Source organism: Marmota monax, unplaced genomic scaffold (genome assembly GCF_021218885.2).
Source record: "Marmota monax isolate L192 unplaced genomic scaffold, Marmota_monax_Labrador192_F-V1.1 WCK01_AAM20220418_F8-fsc00023, whole genome shotgun sequence".
Taxonomy (NCBI): domain Eukaryota; kingdom Metazoa; phylum Chordata; class Mammalia; order Rodentia; family Sciuridae; genus Marmota; species Marmota monax.
Genome location: NW_026692907.1, coordinates 1,478,032 through 1,496,854, shown reverse-complemented (window position 1 = coordinate 1,496,854; position 18,823 = coordinate 1,478,032). Strand labels below are relative to the sequence as shown.

Sequence of the window (18,823 nt, the reverse complement as noted above, 5' to 3'; positions counted from 1 at the left end):
ATATTGGAGAGTAATCCTATGGTAATTAAAATGCATCATATATTGTAAAATTCAGCAAACATATTCCTGGAAACATAGCTAATTGAAATATGCACTAGCATTTGGGAACTATATATAAAGATAAATATTATGGCACTGTTTGAAGTTGCACAGATTCAAAAGTGTGTGATTGTCTTTCAGTGGAGTCATTATTAAGTAGTCATTTAGATCCTAAACTGTAATTTAACCTTTCAAAAGAATGTGTTAGATATTCGCTAATTGACTTAGAAGGACTTTCTCAATTCATTGTTGAATAATATACAGGGAAGTGTCTGTAATTACTATTTTAGTAAAATCAAAACCCACAAAATTCTCCCTGTATTTATGTAAACCTAGAAGTGTATATGTATTTGTATATGATTATTTGAGTATAGAAAAAGACATGAAAGTGTACATATAAGGTTGTTAATGCTAAAGCAGAAGTAGAGGGGAGAAAAGAAAAATACCTTTAAAAGGTGTCTATAACAAAAGCACTATGTATAACATGATTCCATTTAACTAAAATATGTGTACATTTATATATGTAGAGAAATAAGTGAAAAGTTAGTCACCAACACATTACCCACTATTATTTTATGTTGATGAGATTTCAGGTTATTTCTTACATTTTTCATTGTTATTTGAATTTCTCAGTAATCAGATAGGAATAACAAGCTACTTTTTTATTGTGTAAATTGAAGAATGCAAAATGCTAGTATTTTTTCCCCTTTGGTTTTGCAGTTGTGCTATATTGACTCCCAAACTGATGGTGGAATTCCTTCTTACTGTTTTGCTTTAATGGTGATGTTTTTTCTACAACAAAGAAAACCCCCTCTTCTTCCTTGCTTACTTGGAAGTTGGGTAAGCCTTAGTTTGTGACATTTATGTGCATGTGTGTGGATAGTTTGCTCTTTGCACAGTGCTCTGATCAAACTTTTTAAGCTGGAATTCTGGTTTGTCTCTTTGTCCATCTTTTTATTTTTTATTTTTAATAATTTTTCCACTACCAATTTGGAATGCCTTTTTATATAGATTGAAGGCTTTGACCCAAAAAGAATGGATGACTTTCAGCTGAAGGGCATAGTAGAAGAGAAGTTTGTGAAGTGGGAATATAATTCAAGTAGTGCAACTGAGAAAAACTCAATTGCTGAGGAAAACAAAGCTAAGGCAGACCAACCAAAAGATGATACCAAGAAGACAGAAACAGACAACCAAAGTAATGCCATGAAGGAAAAACATGGCAAAGTAAGCTGTTTTTGTTTTTTGTTTTTGGCTTTTCTCTCTGTAGAATTTGTGATGCCTTCAGTTGAAGCTATTTGAATAGTAGATTCACTGACCTTGAGCAAGCCTCTTGGCCTCATTTTCCTCATCTATAAAGTGAGGGGTTGATCTGGTTTAGTTTTTTAGTACCAAGATTCTCTAGTGAATTATACCTCATTTTGGAAGACTTTGTATTGTTTGAATCATGTTATTATCAAGGTTAATCTATGTATCTTTTTCATTTAAACAAAGAAAATTTCCTTTAGTAGTTTGGCTCTGACCAAAAACTTCAATATATGGGAATTTTGCTGCCAGATTGGGGGGAGAAATAAGCTATTGGAGAAATAAGCCCCTTTGCTTTATGAGGGGATGGCTTGCTTATTTAATCATTCAACTTTCATTTATTAAGGACCTACTATGTGCCAGGCATTATCTTGAGTGCTAGAGAACCAAAGGTAAACATACATGGATTACATTTTCCAAAAGTCTGGATCTACAATCTCTGAATTTTGGGCTTCTCAGTAGAGCATTATTACAGAAGTTTGAATATTTCTGGAAATTATTGCTCTAACTGTACTGAATAATTTATGGAACCTCGATCTACTTTTTTATCTATTCATCTCTTCCACTTCTAATCTCTCCTCAAACCACCAGTATTCTCAGTTCCTTATGTCACTGAGAAAACTGAAGCAATCAGAAGAGAACTTCTACACACTCACATATTCTGCCTTGCTGCCTGCTTTCATAAAGGAACTTCCAATGTTTTAGTCTAGTGTATTCAATTCTGTATCTTGTTTTTGAAAAAAAAATTCAAACTTTTTTTTAGTTGTTGATGGGCCTTTATTTTATTTATTTATATGTGGTGCTGAGGATTGAACTCAGAGCCTCACACATGCCAGGCAAGCACTCTACTACTGAGCCACAACCCCAGGTCCCCCATATCTTCTTTATTCCAAAATATTACTTCAGCAGTTGTTCTCTTTCCCTCCTAAATTACCAGTTTTCAATTCTCTATTAAACCACACATGCTTTTAATTCTGCCATTTTAAAGAAAAATCTTGGCACCACTCTCCCTAGCTATTCTGCTGCTCCTCTTTGCTATAAAACCTCTTGGAAGAATTTTCTGTATTCAGTATTTCCAATTTTTCTTTCTCCCTAACTTATTAATCTGCCAGAATTCAGGTCATTAATATCAGTCATCTTCACATTGCTAATTCAATGGTCATTTTCTCAATTTTTATCTTTTTTATACTTAGTAGCAACATTTGCCAGTTGATTTATCTCCTTCTCAGAAAAATTTTCTCACTTGCCCTTTCCAGGCACCACACCTGTAGCTGGTTATTCCTTTTTAGTCTCCTTTTCTTGTTCCTCCTTCTTGAGGTTTTTAATGTTGGAGTGCTACAGGGCTTGGTCCATGGTCCCTTTTTTTCCCTGTGTGTATATACTTCTGGTGTAATCATATCCAATCCTTGGATTTTAAATACCATCTGTATAATGATGACTCCTAAATTTTAAATCTGTAGCTGGATCTCTCTCTCTCAAACTTCATAATTGTTCATCCAACTGCTCATTTAGTGTGTCTGCTTAGGTGTCTTAAACTTAATGTGTCTAAAATGAACTCCTATTCATCTCCTTAAATTTGTTCCTTATGCAGGTTTCCCAACTCAGTTGATGGTACTCTATCCTTTCAGTTGAAACTTTGGAGTGCTGGACATGCTGGCGCACACCTGTAATCCCAGTGATTCAGGAGGCAGAGACAGGAGGATTGCAAGTTCAAGACCTGCCTCAGTAACTTCACGGGGCCCTAGTGAGACCCAATCTCAAAATAAAAAATAAAATGGGGTGGGGATATAGCTCAGTAGTAAAAGCATACATGCCATAGCACCAAACAAACCAAACAAGAAAACCTTGAAGTCACTCCTTTCTTCCTTTCATACCCCTATCAAATCTGTTAGGAAATCCTGACATCTCTACTTGGAAATATATTGAGAATTTGATCTCCTGTCACCACTTCCACTTTACCTTCCTGGTTGTAGCCATCATGATTTCTGGCCTGGATTACTGCTATAGTTTCCTAACAGATTTCCCTGCAATCTACCCTTTTTCCTTATTCTAGACACAAAAATTCTGAATGGTGATTCTAAAACATTAAGTGAGGCTAGACGCAGTGGCACATGCGTGTAATCCCAGCGGCTTGGGAAGCTGAGACAGGAGGATCCCAAGTTCAAAGCCAGCCTCAGCCACAGTGAGGCGCTAAGCAACTTAAATAGGGCTTGGGATGTGGTTCAGTGTTCAAGTGCCCCTGGGTTCAATCCCTGGTACCCCCCCCAAAACCAAAACATTAAGTCAGGTCATACCCTTTCCACTATTCATACTAAAAATGCTTTAGTTGCTCCTTGTTTCATTTATAAGAAAAGGCAAACCGTCCTTACTTGATAGCTCTTTGTTTTCTGCTACTACTCTTCCTCTTAATCTATCAAACCAACTTTCATGGTTTTCTTTTTTTCTTAAAAAAATATATTTTTTAGTTGTAGGTGGACACAGTATCTTTATTTTTATGTGATGCTGAGGATCGAACTCAGTGCCTCATGTATGCTAGGTGAGCTCTCTACCACTGAGCTAGAACTACAGCCTTCATGGTTTTCTTTTTAAAGATAGTCACATTTTTACTATTTGTTCCTCATTCTTAGAACACTTTTTCCTTCTCCTCAGATCATGCCTTCTCAACAGATCTGATTCTGACTATTCAACTTGACACTGTGACATTCTCTTGCTCCCATGTTCCTATTCCTTTTATCTTTTTTTGGGGGGGTATGGGAGATTGAACTCAGGGAAACTCAACCATTCAGCCACATCCCCAGTTCTATTTTGTATTTTATTTAGAGACAGGGTCCCACTCAGTTGCTTAGCATGTCACCATTGCTGAGGCTGGCTTTGAACTCATGACCCTCCTGCTTCAGGCTCCTGAGCCCCTGGGATTACAGGCGAGCGACACTGCACCTGTTTCTACTCTTTTTATCTTAACATTTCCCCCATAGCACTTAACTTCTTTTAAGTTACTAGTGTAATTTACTTAATAAGTACGTTTGTCCTTTCCTAGAAAGTAGACTCGATGAAATCAAGGATCTAGGTTTTTTTCCTAAGATATATTCTAAGTACCTAGTATATTGCCTGGTACATAGTCAGCACTCAACAAATAGTTATAGAATTGAATGTGTGAATGGCTGTTTGATGCCATTATACTACATAGTGATACTTCTCACCAGTCATCATTTAGCTCTTTCATTTGGATTTCAGATATTATTTCTTTGTAATGACCTCTCATATTTAGATTCCTATCTTAGCATGTAGCCTAGCCTTTACTGTAATTGTTAAACTGACTCTCTACTCCTAGTAGCCTATGAAGTAGGACCTCATCTTACCTGAGTGGCAGTATAGTATAATGATTCACAACATGGATTTAGTAGCCAGGTGGTCTTGAGTCAGATTCTTGCCCTATAGTATCTGATTCATAGAATTATATTATACTATATGTGCAGCTCTTGTAAGTGGATTGGTTTTAGAGTGCATGGCAAGCATTATGTATAAATGTGAGCTCTCATTATCTTATTCCAGGGAATAGTATGTTCTAAAGAAATGTGTCTGAATGAAGGAATTTTTTGAAAGTCAGGATATTTACTTAGATATATAAAGTAATTATTGCAATGAGTAGGCTGTAGTAGTTGTTATATAGCGGTTTGTTACCTTGCCTGTACATGAGAATCACATTAAGGAGCTTTAAAAATCCTAGTGTCTGGTCTAATAACCCAGATCAATTAAATCAGATTCTTGAGAGTGGGAATGGTATGGAATTTAGGCATTAGTATACATTAATGGTCACTAGATGATTTTAATGTGTAGTCAAAATTGAGAGTCATTGATAATGCAAAGAAAACAAAATTCCCAGAAATCAGTAACTGGGACTCAGACTGGTTGTTTTTGACAAATTACTACTTTATTTCTCAGATTTTGAAAACATAATCTCTGAGGCCTTTTCTAAGTGAAAAGTCGTTGATTTTATAGTTTTGTGAAGCTTAAATGAAAAGTATTTTTTTTCTTTCAGTCTCCCTTAACATTGGAAACACCAAATCAGGTATCCCTGGGACAGTTATGGCTAGAGCTGCTAAAATTTTACACACTGGATTTTGCTTTGGAGGAATATGTCATATGTGTACGAATACAAGATATTTTAACAAGAGAGAACAAAAACTGGCCTAAAAGGCGAATAGCAATTGAAGGTGAGATGATGTATTGTACTTAATTTGGAGACTCTTTTTTGGGGGGTGCCACTTATCATCTGATAAACTATTAAAAATTTTATCCCTTGGCTGAGGTAAAGAACAACTAATGTTGACAAACAAGGTTCCATATCGTATCCCCCAACGTTAATTTTACCTTGGCAAGAGATGAAAATTATTACTGGGTCTTGAAGTTTGAGAAATTTCATTTAATGATATTGTGTAGGGAGGCATAGTGGCATAGCTTCTTTTTTCCCATACTTTCATCACTGAAAGTATAATTACTGAATTGACCTTCTCAATTATCCTCTTATTATTTTTCAATATTATCTTCACTCTTTTTCCTTCTAGATGATTCTTTTATGGAAGAAACAAAGGAAAAGATGTTGCTATGGTTTTTCTTCAACTCAGTTTTCAGGAACCATTGTTGGGATTATATATTAGAAAAACCTTAGGGAAAAGTGCTCTGCTGACAATTAAATAGTTAAACTCTATTTGTATATGTAGTTTGTTAATAGAGACTTAGTTTCTGATCATTTTCTTTTTTACTAGATCCATTTTCAGTCAAGAGGAATGTTGCACGGAGCTTAAACAGCCAACTTGTTTATGAATATGTTGTGGAGAGATTCAGGGCAGCTTATCGGTATTTTGCCTGTCCTCAGAGGAAGGGTGGAAATAAGACCACAGTGGAGTTCAAGAAAAAAGAGAAGGGGAAAGTAAGCAATAAGAAACCAGTGAAGTCTGATAATATGGCAACCAACTGTTACAATCTGCTTGGGGAAAGCACAGAAAAAATAAATACAGAAAGAGGTCAACCTGATAAACATGATGAAATGGAAGGTACATCACAGAGATGTATTATTAACAATGACAATTTGTTGGTAAATGAAGTAGATTTGGCTAACCATGGACAGGAATCTTCATCTCTTTCTGCGGATGCCAATCAAGGCAGTGAATTGGAGCCAAAATCAATTAAGAAACAAAATGACTTAGCGCCTTCAGAAACTTGTTTTAAAAAGGAGCTCAGCCAATGTAATTGCATTGGGTTGCCTGACCCAGATGAATCTGTTGGAACAGACTGCAGATCAAATTTAGAAGCAGAAAGTTCACATCAGATTATGTGCACCGACACATCTACTACCTCTTGCAACTGCGAAGCTACAGAAGTTGCTTCTGACCTTAATGATGATGATAACCTCCCCTCCCAGGAATTACATTATGTGTTCGATAAGTTTATTTTAACCTCTGGCAAGGTAAGATACAATTTATAAACAATCTGTAAGATTTTGTGAAATGACTTTTGTCTTATCTTTCTTTTTCCTTTGTGGTACTGGGGATTGAATCCAGGGGCTTCATGCTCTATCCACTGAGCTATATCCCTACCCCTGACTTTATATTTATAGTTTTAGGTTTAGAAGTATAAAAGTATCTTATATGGTAGTGACTATTGTTTGGGAATGATTTTGGTGTGTATTTGTCTTTTGCTTTCTGTACTTTTCCTATAATTGACTTTAAATTTTGTGTGTAAAGCACCAAGAGGTTTCAGCCCTCTATTTGGTTTTCTTCACTTTCTCATACATAAAAGTATTTATCGTATGTTTTATGAAAATCAACTTAGCACCATATATTTTGTTTTGCTTATTTCTATACATATGCTTATTTTTCTTCCAAAAAGAATGAAATTTTTAAAATTCTATCAGTATTCTGTTTTAAAGTATGTGAGTTTGTGTGTGTGGGGGCGTTATTTGTTAGAAGAGAGAACATAAATATACTAAAAGTAGAAGTAAACTAAGATCAGCATCCAAAAAAATGAAGAATTCAGATTCTGTTTTTGCCATTGAGCACTTTTGGATTTTGTATTAACCCTTATAAATTATAGAGTCCTAACTTTTTATTTATTTATTTTTCCAGTTCTGGGGATCAAACATGGCCATGCACATGCTGGGCACGTTCTCTACCACAGAACTATATCCCAAGCCCATCTTTTCTACTTTTAAAATGGAAGAATTTGAGCTTTAACAATTAAAATTGTAGAAAATACTCAAGTGAACTAGGCTTAGTGTGGTCATGCCTATAATTCCAGCTACTTGGGAGGCTGAGGCAGAAGCAGCGCGAGTTTGTGGTCAACCTGGATAATTTATTGAGATCCTGTCTGAAAATAAAAAATAAGAAAGGGAAATGATATAACTCAGTGGTAGAGTGCCCCTAGTTCTAGTCCCCAGTATTGCAAAACAAACAAATGAACAAAATCAACAATGACCCGGTCGGTAGTAGAAAATAAGCAATAAGAACTTTATTAATAAAACTTTAGCTAAGTCACATTGCTTTAAGTACAATACATATAACTGAAATATCATTATAAGCTTCCAGAATGAAAAATGATAATTTAAAGCACATGTAAGCCAAATAGAATATTTAAAAGAACTAGAATGTTTTATTGTTTTATCAGTATTTATGGACAAGCTTAAGATTTTTAACATAATTACTTAGCAGTATTTTTTTTTTAATTTTTTTTTCGAGTTGTAAATGGACAAATACCTTTATTTTGTCTATTTATTGTTATGTGGTTCTGAGGATTGAACCCAGGGGCCCATACATGCTGCGCAAGCGCTCTACTGCTGAGCCACAACCTCAGCCATAAGCAGTATTTTTTAAAAGTCTGTTTTATTGAGATAAGATGGCTGGGGTTGTAACTCAGTGGTAGAGCACTTGCCTAGCATGTATGAGGCACTAGGTTCAATCCTCAGCATCACATTAGAATAAATAAAATAAAGGTATTGTGTCAAAAAAAAAATTGCGGGGCTGGGGTCATGGCTTAGTGGTAGAAGGCTTGCCTAGCATGTGTGAGGCCCTGGGTTTGATTCTCAGCACCTCATATAAATAAATAAAATAAAGGTCCATCAACAACTAATAAAAATATATTTTTTAAAAGATTGATATTTAAAAAGCTATGTATGTTTAATATATACAACTTGATGTTTGGAAGTTAAGTATACACTATTAATACCACATATCTATCCATCATCTCCAAAAGCCTACTGCCTCCTTTTGTGGAAAGAGAACTTAATGTGAGATCTATTGTCTAGCAAAATTTTAAGAATATAGTAAAGCATTGTTAATCATAGGCCTAAGGTTATGTGTAACAGATATCCAGAATTTAGTTATTTTGAATAAATGTAGTTTTGTACCCTTTAACCAACATCTTCTCATTTCCTCCTTCCTCTAAGCAGTATTTCTTCATTCTATATAAGAATATATTTGTTGGATTTTATCTCAGTTTCAGTATTTAGAGCATATGAACTATTGAAAGAATGAAATAAATGACAAGATTTTTAGAAAAATAATCTCTTAATTATATAACTACAATGTATTTCTTGTATTTTATATTTTTTCCCCTAAAATTTACCTATTTCAATAAGGAGTACTGTTTCTCCCATTTTAATTTTTATTAGTAATCTGTAAAATTTTAAAAGAATTTCCCTTGCATATGTCATTTAAAAAAAAATGAATGCTTTGAAAGCAGTTAAAGGTTCCTGGAGTACTTTTAATTAGCCCACAGTATATTATTCCTGTAGAGGTGTATATAGTTTGTTGTGTATAATTTGCCTCAGACCTTGTGGCTATGTAAATGTCCAGGCTAACACTGGAGGAAGACACTTAATTTTAGAGTCTAGATGTGTCACAATAAAAGAGTAGTGGTCTTCCTTAACCATGAATTTTATTCAACTAGTTGGCATAAATTCTGATGTTTTAACCACACCTGGTAGTCCTCTGGAATATATTTAAAATGGAGCTACAGGGTTTGAAGTTCAGCTTGTAGCTATTTAATACTTCTTTATTTATGGAGCTAATTTATTTTTCAAGTCTAGTCCTGCAATCAGGACACAGATGTAGTTGAACCAACTGGCTAAGTGAGAGTTCTGTGATTAATTGATTCTGAAGATGGAAAAATGTTTGGAGTGAATTGAAAGGTGCAGTTTAAAATTTATAAACTACTTTGTTAGATATTGGTAAATTAAAAATATAATGCATATGTTTCCCTTTGGGAGCTAATCAAAGCTATTTCACTTAGCCATTCCTTTTGTATTTCCTATTATTTTCTTCATCTTACATCCTCAAGTGAATTTGTTATTGATAAATATTTTAGTGGAGGAAAAAGTGGTTGCTCAGAATAGTTTTTATGTTGATTGCATTTTATTAAGTTTTGTTTTTAAATCTCCAAAAGGCACAGTTTATCCGAACTGAATTATCTAAAAGATTATTTTTGGATTGCTAAGCAATGAAGTGCCTCAAAAGGCACTTATTAGATTATTTTCTTACCTTTGTATAGCCGCCAACGATAGTATGCAGCATCTGCAAAAAGGATGGTCATTCAAAAAATGATTGCCCAGAGGATTTCAGGAAAATAGATCTAAAACCTCTACCACCAATGACAAACCGATTTCGGGAAATACTTGATTTAGTATGTAAAAGGTGTTTTGGTAAGTATTTTATTACTGTATCTACTGGGACTACATTCTTTCTTGGATGTTAACTTTTCTAATTAAAGGACAATTTGCTTTTTTTTTTTTTTTTTTTTTTTTGGGTAGAGGTTTTTGAATAGTGTAGAGACTAAGTATAGATATTTACCAAATGCCTACTATGTTCAGGGTAATGTGGTAAATGCCAGAAGGAATTTAATTGCTCTCATATGTATTAATTTTAAGAAACTTAGACTGTGGATTTGCTACACCTATGTGGGGCTATTCAACCTTAAATCAGTTAAAATAAAATTAAGTTCCTCTGTTATACTGGACACATCTGAAGCACTCGGAAGGTACACTTGGCTAGAGGCTACTGCATTGGACAGTCTAAATAAAAAACATTTCTGTACTTTCAGTGCTGTGGAACAGTGCTGCCCCTACATGAATGTATAAGACATGTACATAAATTGCCATAATTGGAATTGGAATGTTATATGCTATAGTAGTATTAAAAAAATGCAGTGCACACCCAATTAATTTTAACTGAGGTGTATCAGAACAATTCGAATTAATGATGTGGTATTTGAGATGAACCTTCCTCTTCATTTGCAAATATAGAGGGTCATGCATAATAACCTAACATGCACAGTTTGGGAGGATAATTGCTTTTTATTTGGTAGAGTATGAGAAAGGCCTAGAGAGAAATGTTTTATAAAGACATTCTGGGGAGAGTCTTGCATACCTTTATTCACCAAACATTTATGCATTGCTTGCTGTATTCAGGTAAGATAAGATTTCTGATGTCATAACATGACATTGTAATTCCCCAGTGTAATTCCTCCCTCTTATCCTTCCCTGTTCCTACCTACTGCCTGGCAGTCACTTAACTGCTTCTATCACTTAACTATAGATTAGTTTGTATTTTCTAGAGTTCTGTGTAAATGCAGTTACACAGAATGTGTTCGTTTGTCGGGGGAAGGTTTGACTTCCTTCACTCAGAGTAATTGTTTGAGATTCATTTATGCTGTTATGTGTGTCAGTGATTAATTTCTTTTTATTGGTGAGTAAGTAATCTTCCATTGTATGGACATGTTACAGTTTGTTTATCTACTTGCTTATTAATCAATATTTTGCTTATTTCTAAATTTTGGCTATTACAAATAAATCTGTCATACACATTCAGATTATGTGTTTTGGTATAAACATATGCTAGTTTTTTCCTTGGGTTAATATTTGAGTGGAATGATTAGATCATGGTACTATAAAAGTTTTATTAAGGTACAATTCATAATATTTATTTTTATTATTTTTCTCTCACTGTGGACTCACAGATATTTTATACCTTGGAATATAATCCAATACTGATTTATTTTTATTATTAAATGAATTCTAGCTTTGGCTAGAATTTGGGAGCTCTTTTGGCAACTGTATCCCTTTGATGTGCCCTCATCAGTGTGTGGTTTGTTTGTTTTTTAGCCCTTCCTTACTTCTTGTTACTACAAGATGCTCCAGGATCATCATGTATGTTTTCTGACGTAGTCTTAAAATTTCTCCAAGGAGCCCTGGTTCTTTGTTATGGGAGAATGGTATTAGGATCTGAGATCTGAACACTAGGTGTTCTTGATTCTACTGGAATGTTTTTGCTTTCAGGACTTCTTACAGGAAGAAAATAACAAATAATTCATTTATTTGTACTTATCTATAAATATTTCTGTATGTGATCATCTTATCTATGTTTAAGCTAAACACAACTCCATACTAATATCCAACTTTGAACCATTACCACATGACTCATTCTAACCTCTTCTTTTTGCTTATCTGTAAACTCCCATTCCAGTAATGAGAAAGCTGGTTCCCACCATCTACTACCTGTTTAATTGTAGCATTTCAGTACACTTGTAAAGCAGCATCAGAACTGTTAAAGCACTTATATTCCCATGGGAAACTTCATCAGTTAGAATACAGTGCTTCTCGTAGTTCCCTTTGACCTTAATTTTACAGATTCTGCTAATTTTCAAAGTTACTTAGGCCCAGCACCACCTTTTTCCCATTCTGTTGAATGAAGTTGTATTGTACATTTATAATACAGTTAGATTCTTTTGTCACAGTCTTTATTCCATCCTGAATGCCTTGACCTTTTCCATGATTTTGAAATATTTGCATACTTTAAGGATCATTCTGTGTTGCAAAGTTCTATGGGTTTTGACAAATGCATTATGTTAGTCATTTCCTCTCACCGTAATAAATAACAGAGAAGTCATCTCATAAGAGAAAAGGTTTATTTTTGGTTTACAATGTTAGAAGTTTTAATCTAGGGTTGGTTAACCCTTGGACTTTGGGCCTTTGATGAGATAGCACTCCATGGTGGAACCACATGGCATGACAAAAATGTTTACCTCAAAACTGCTATGCAAAAGAAGAGGAGGGTATAGGGTCAGAATCGGCCCTTTTAGTGCATGCCCCAAAGACTGGAAAACTCCCATCACAATAGATCCTACCTCTTAACGGTTCCACTAATCCAAGTTAGCACCATGGGTTGGGGACCAAACCTATAGCATATGGGTCTTTGGGAGACACTTGGACTATAGCATTCATTATGTCATGTATCTACCATTATAGTATAATAATAGAATAGTTCCACTGCCTTAAAACGTGCGTACACACACACACACACACACACACACACGGGCTGGGGTTCTGGCTAGGTGGTAGAGCACTTGCTTAGCACATGTGAGGCACTGGGTTGATCCTCAGCACCACATAAAAATAAATAAATAAAATAAAGATATTGTATTCATCTCAACTAAAAATATTAAACACACCCCATTTCATCTCTTCTGCTCTCTCCCATATCTATTGTTGCTATATTTGTTTTTTTTAAAAAAACTGAATATTAGTTTAATTTCATTATAGCAAAATTTTGATAAATTATTGCATTGTTCCTGTATTATGTTTTGGGGATATCTTGAGGTAGAGATGGGAAAGAAAGAAGGAAAAAGAAAAAAACTTTGTTCTTAAGGAATGTATAGTCCTGTTGGAAAATAGGATTGATATAAATGGAATAACTAGAAAATTCAAAGGACAATATAAAATCAGGTGTTACATTATGTCAAGCAATTTGGAGAACTAAATAAATTGAATCAAAACAAGGACAGGTCTTTAAGGCTGTGGTTAGGCAGAGTAGTTTATAGAGAAGATTTGAGTCTTGACCAGACATTTAAGGAAATTGTTAGATTTGAGTAGACCAGATGCCTAGGATAGCAGTATGAATACAGGAGGGAAAAACAAGCATGGATATGGAAGGGGAGTGGAATGTCTGGGAAAAATAAGACAGCATTAAATCGTTTGAAAAATTAAATATATTTTATATATTTGTAGGTATCTCATAGGGAAAACAATTGTGTGAAATGTAAACAGGTCTTTTAAAAATTATCTTTTGCTGCTCCACTGCCCCTTCTCTAGTAACATTTATGGTTTAAAGTCAGAAGAGTTAACAAATAATGAAATGGTAAGTATAATTTTTAGGATAAATACTTGAAGATATTTTCAGATTCTATTTTTCTTACTTTTTCTATTTCTCTCTCCTCCCCATTTTCAAACCTAGATGAGTTATCACCACCGTTCTCTGAACAACACAACAGGGAGCAAATTTTAATTGGCTTGGAAAAGTTTATTCAAAAAGAATATGATGGTATGTCATATGTAAAAATTGATTGTTTTGTTACTGTGGCCATGTGGTCTTGGGTTTCATTCATTTATTTAAAAAAATGTTTATTGAATGTTATGTGTTCTAATTTTTAGGGACACATTGCTAGTAAAAGAGGTGAAACTTGCTTTCATGAAGTATGTATTTCAGAGGGGAGACAGTCAACTAATAAAACTAAATAGTCAACTAAATATATTGTATCAGCAAATAGTATATGTATTAAATGCAGGAGATAAAAGAAGTGATGGGTTACTATGGTAAGTTTCTTTGATAAGGTGGCATTTGAGTAGAATCCTTAACAATATGAAGGAGCAAGTTCTATGAATATTCAAAGAGAAAATATTGTATAGAGAAAGAGCAGTGAGTACAAACACCCAAGATTAGATTATATCTGTCATGGTTGAAGACCAAAAGTACAGTATAGTTGGAGTGGAGAATGTGAGGGAGACTGTAATAGAAAGATGAGGTCAGAGCCTAGGTATTGTTTCATGGACGTTAGTAGTAGGACTTTGACTTTTATTTTGAGTACCTAATGAAAGGCTTTGGAGGCCTTCCAGGCTTTTAGCTGTTAAATGACACATGGTCTGAGAGAATAGAACATAGGGCCTTAAGAGCAGAAGCAAGCAAACTGGGTGTGATGGTGTATGCACGTAATTCCAGTTATATAGGAGGCTGAGGCAGGAGGATTGCAAGTTCAGGGCCACCCTTAGCAGTTTAGCAAGACCCTAAATAAAAATAAAATGCTGTGCATCTAACTCTGTGGTAAAATACTCCTGGGGTTCAATACCTAGTATCAAACACCAAAAAAAAAAAAAAAAAAAAAAAAAAAGGCAAGCAAACATTTAAGAAAGTGATGCATAAGTCAAATGAAACATAATAGTGATTTGGAGAGGATGAGAAGTGGTTGGAAACTGGGGTATATTTTAAAGGTAGAGCCAACAGGATTTGCTGATGCATTTATCATAGGTGAGATATGAAAGAAAGAAGGAAATCAAGGATGATCTCAAGATTTATGCTGAGCAGTTGGGTGGTGCTATTTAATGAAATGGCAAAGACAGCAGGAAGAGCAGGTTTTCAGCATGCGGGTGAAGAATCAAGAATTTTGTGTCCAAATGTTTTAGAAGTACATAAACAGTTAATTTAGAATCAAAATAAATTTGTATTTTGAAAGATGATTTGTTGCTATTTGATTCTGCTTAAAAATGTTGTTAGTATATATAAAATATCAATTAAATCTAAGTCTCTTTTAAACTCATGTTTTTATTTGCTAATAATTATAGCTTCTTTTATGCCTCTCAGTTGTCATTCGTATTTCAAGTAGAGCATCAGAATCAGATGGAAGGATTGTTTTGAAAATATAGAATTTGTTCCCTAAGTGAGTAGTCTGCTTAAGAATCGAGAGGAAGAAAAGTCCAACCCTGTTAAGCTGCAACTTGTTTGCAGTTGTAGCTATTATTGAAGAATTGTAAATGTGAAGGAATAACATTATCATAATTTATATCTAGTGAATTAGTCATTTACTTTTGGAGGAGAATTTATTAATCCTATTGTACTAAGATAGTATTTATAAATCTACTTGAATTGTCCTGAAAGAATTAGGTTTATTTTCAAGAGGTAAATTCTCAAATATATGTCTTGATTATTGGTAGTGATGTTGAAAACAAATGAAGGTAGATGGATTTATAGTTAAGTTGGAAGAAGCTAAATGTCTCAGTGATTGCGCATGTGGAGATTGAGAGGGTTATTAAGGATCTCACATATATTTCTGATTTGGGCAATTGAACAGATTTCAGCAAATCCCTATTTGCTGAAAATAGGGATTGTAGGGATAATACTAGGTTTGGGGTGAAGTTGATATTTTAGTTTAGACATGTTGAATTCATGGGGTCTACAAAAGTGGAAAGAGCAAGTGGAAACGTGGTATGGGAACTTGAACAAAAGATTTGGATGTTTTAGAATTTCTCAGTATGTCTTCCAGTGGTAAGTAATTTAAATCATAGAAGTGGACAAGGTCACTTTATGTTAGGTTATTAGTAGATATTAGAAAATTCTTCTTCCCTAAGACTTTTGACTTGTTTTTCCTTTGCTTAGAAAAGGCAAGATTGTGCTTATTTGGCTCTTCTAAAAATGGATTTGGATTTCGTGATAGTGATCTGGATATTTGTATGACCTTGGAAGGCCATGAAAATGCAGAGGTAAGAATTAGTGTTTGGAAAAGGTGTAAAATTTTTTTCCCTAAAGATGAATTTTTTTATTTTTGTATGTAATATTGAGAAAACACATGATGCCAGTCTTTGTATAAATGTATTATCAATAGCAGCATTTGAAATATAAAATCATTAGCAGTTTAGAAGATATTCATATCTTAAGTAAATTTACCATTTCAGTCATTTGTAATATAAAAGCCATATCACTGAGAATTACAGATGTTTTGTAATGAAAGTTTGGAAAAAGTCAGTGTACCATAGGTAAAGTTAAAATTTTTGCATTAGAACCAATGAGAAGCTGGTGCTTCAGTTTGCTTGTTAATATTGTTTTTGCTTACTCTGTCTTATATTATTTTCCATTAGGTAATGACTTTGTATCATTATAAATAGAAAATATAGATAGTCATCTAATTTATAACGGGGTTGTATTCTAAAAGTTAATTGTACTTTGGGGCCACTTACATTTTTTCCATGGAAGCTATGTTATAAGTGAGCTTTAGAAACTCATTTTGGGTTGGAAAGGGAACTAACATTTGTTTCATATCCAACACTTAAACATATATTATCTCAATTCATTCTTATACCTATGTTCGAGATAGATATTATTTACCTCATTTTATAGATGAGAAAACTCAGGCTTTGAAAGATAAACTGAATTGCCCAAGTTCACACAGCTAGTAAGTGTTGGAGCTGGGATTTGAATCCAGGTCTGTCTGACACCAGATTTTATGCTCTTTTTGTTGTATCTCACTGCCTTTTTGTAATTATTTGAACCCATAATGTAGATTAAATATAATACTAATAGTACTGTAGCACCTAATTACTACTTTATGAAATTGAAAGCTTTCTGAGTTCCACCTTCAGATGCCAGGAGCAGTGAAGTCTCAGCAGTGAGAGTGGGTCCTTAGGCTTTCCTTCTTTGTAGGATTTCCCCAGTAGTAGGATTGAGATTATCCAGGCTCTAGTGGAAAAAGGAATGGGTTGAGCGGGAAGAAATGTCCTATAACTTTATAGTACCAGTTAGAAAAGGAGGGATTCTTGTAGATGTCTTTTACCAGCATAGCTTTTGGTATTTATGTTTCAAAATCAGGAACTACTTGCAAGATTATTTAACCTACTTAAGTTGTGAGGCCAAGCTTCTGGCATCTACAGAGTGTCAGTATTGCCTCTGTTACATGATAAAATAATTCAGCAGAGTAGTGTACTTGTGCATTTTTGATATAGTCCTTTCAAAAAGTGTTTATTACGTTGTCATGCCTGTAGCAAAGATAGTGTTGATACCTGGTAGATCCTTATTTCTGGGCCTAAGAAGTAGATTGTGGTGTTAACTAAGTATTGAACTTACTTGACTAGCTGTATGACTAATCTTTAACCCCTTTTAGCATCACAGTTCTACTGTATAAAATCAAGATAATCACAAATTCCTGCCCTAAAACAGTGGTTGGGAAGATTACATAAGACATGTTTGTAAAGCACTCGGCAGCAAGACAACTTCATCTATCTTGTTCTATAAAGAAACTGAAATGTTAACAAGTAATTTTTTTTTAAACTCACTTTTTATCACCTCTTGAAAAGATGCTTCCTGTCTCCATTTTGAAGAGCAATAATTGAGGGGATAGGAAATGATTTTTATCCAGGAAGGAGTTAAGAGTTATAGATATGTTTTATGTAAAATTTAATTATCAGACTTCTAATCACTAAGGATTTGTATATGATGTAAACTCTGCCATTCACATGCAGAAGTTGAAGCAATGAAAAAGAATAAAATATTTTATTCCAGATGAGACATTATTAAAACTTAAAAATTCTATCGTAATTTGTATCTTTGCATAATAAAGAGAAAAATTACCTCCTTTGTCCAGTTTATTGTGCATGAATTGGTAACTAATGATTCCCTTGAAAATACCCAAATTAAACTGCTATGGCTACTGCTTCACGCAAGGATTATTTTGTAATAACTCTTGGGATTGATGGTCATACCTTCAATTTAATACAGTTAATTTATAATACTTGTTATCATCTGTGTTTCTTGTAGTTTTATTATCATTACCATATCAACTCTGCACTCTTCTTAAAAAGCAGTACATTTACATTTGTAAAAGTAAGAATTTCCTTGTGAAAATAGGTGCTGCTTATAGGATTATCTTTCCTTTTCTTATCAACATATTGACATAATAAATAGCTCAGAGTTTTCAAGTACTCAGTTTTGTGTCAAGCTTACTACTGAATGCTTTACAAACATGTCTCATGTAATCTTCCCAACAACTGTTTTAAGGCAGAAATTTATGATTATCTTGATTTTATAAAGTAAAAATGTGATGCTGAGAGGGATTAAGGTGAAGCCATACAGCTAGTCAATACTTAGTTCAAAATTTTAATTCAGATTTATCTAAATTTAGAGCCTGTGTTTTTAATATATTTCTTTGCCCTTACCAAACCCATCTTTAGTTATTGAGTCACATATTGAAAACCATATTATACCCCTATCTTTGTGCTTCTCATACTTAAATCTGCATTTGAATTACCTTTGGGTTTTGTTAAAATGCAGATTATGGTTCAATAGATGGGGGAGGAGCCTGTGATTCTGCATTTCTTTTATTTTCTCAGATTATGCTGATGCTATGGGTCTATAAACCACATATGCATTGAGTAGCAAGGTTATATGTAATGCATTATGGCTAGAAATTTTAAAATATTACTATGCAATGCCTGTATGATACTAGAATTTGCACAAGACCAAATTGAATTAAACTTTATTTTTTGTTTTGTTTTTTTTTTTTTAGAAATTAAATTGTAAGGAAATAATTGAAAATTTGGCGAAAATTCTTAAGAGACATCCAGGTATAAAGTTCAAATCTTTGCTTTAAAACAAAAGAAAATACTTCATAGCAT

At 33.9% G+C, this 18,823-nt stretch overlaps 1 protein-coding gene across 9 annotated transcripts in view; it reads left to right on the top strand.

Moving 5' to 3' along the window:
* Tut4 (terminal uridylyl transferase 4) overlaps nucleotides 1-18,823 on the top strand; it is a 127,978-nt gene that overhangs the window by 74,733 nt on the left and 34,422 nt on the right. For 8 of the 9 annotated variants that reach the window (XM_046451157.2, XM_046451160.2, XM_046451156.2 and 5 more), the window contains 8 exons: nucleotides 760-879; nucleotides 1,051-1,263; nucleotides 5,381-5,555; nucleotides 6,108-6,808; nucleotides 9,886-10,036; nucleotides 13,623-13,709; nucleotides 15,816-15,919; nucleotides 18,715-18,772. In XM_046451157.2, coding sequence (XP_046307113.1) covers nucleotides 760-879; nucleotides 1,051-1,263; nucleotides 5,381-5,555; nucleotides 6,108-6,808; nucleotides 9,886-10,036; nucleotides 13,623-13,709; nucleotides 15,816-15,919; nucleotides 18,715-18,772 — 1,609 coding nt within the window. The remainder of the gene's footprint in view (nucleotides 1-759; nucleotides 880-1,050; nucleotides 1,264-5,380; nucleotides 5,556-6,107; nucleotides 6,809-9,885; nucleotides 10,037-13,622; nucleotides 13,710-15,815; nucleotides 15,920-18,714; nucleotides 18,773-18,823) is intronic. The other variant, XM_046451161.2, reaches the window with a different exon arrangement.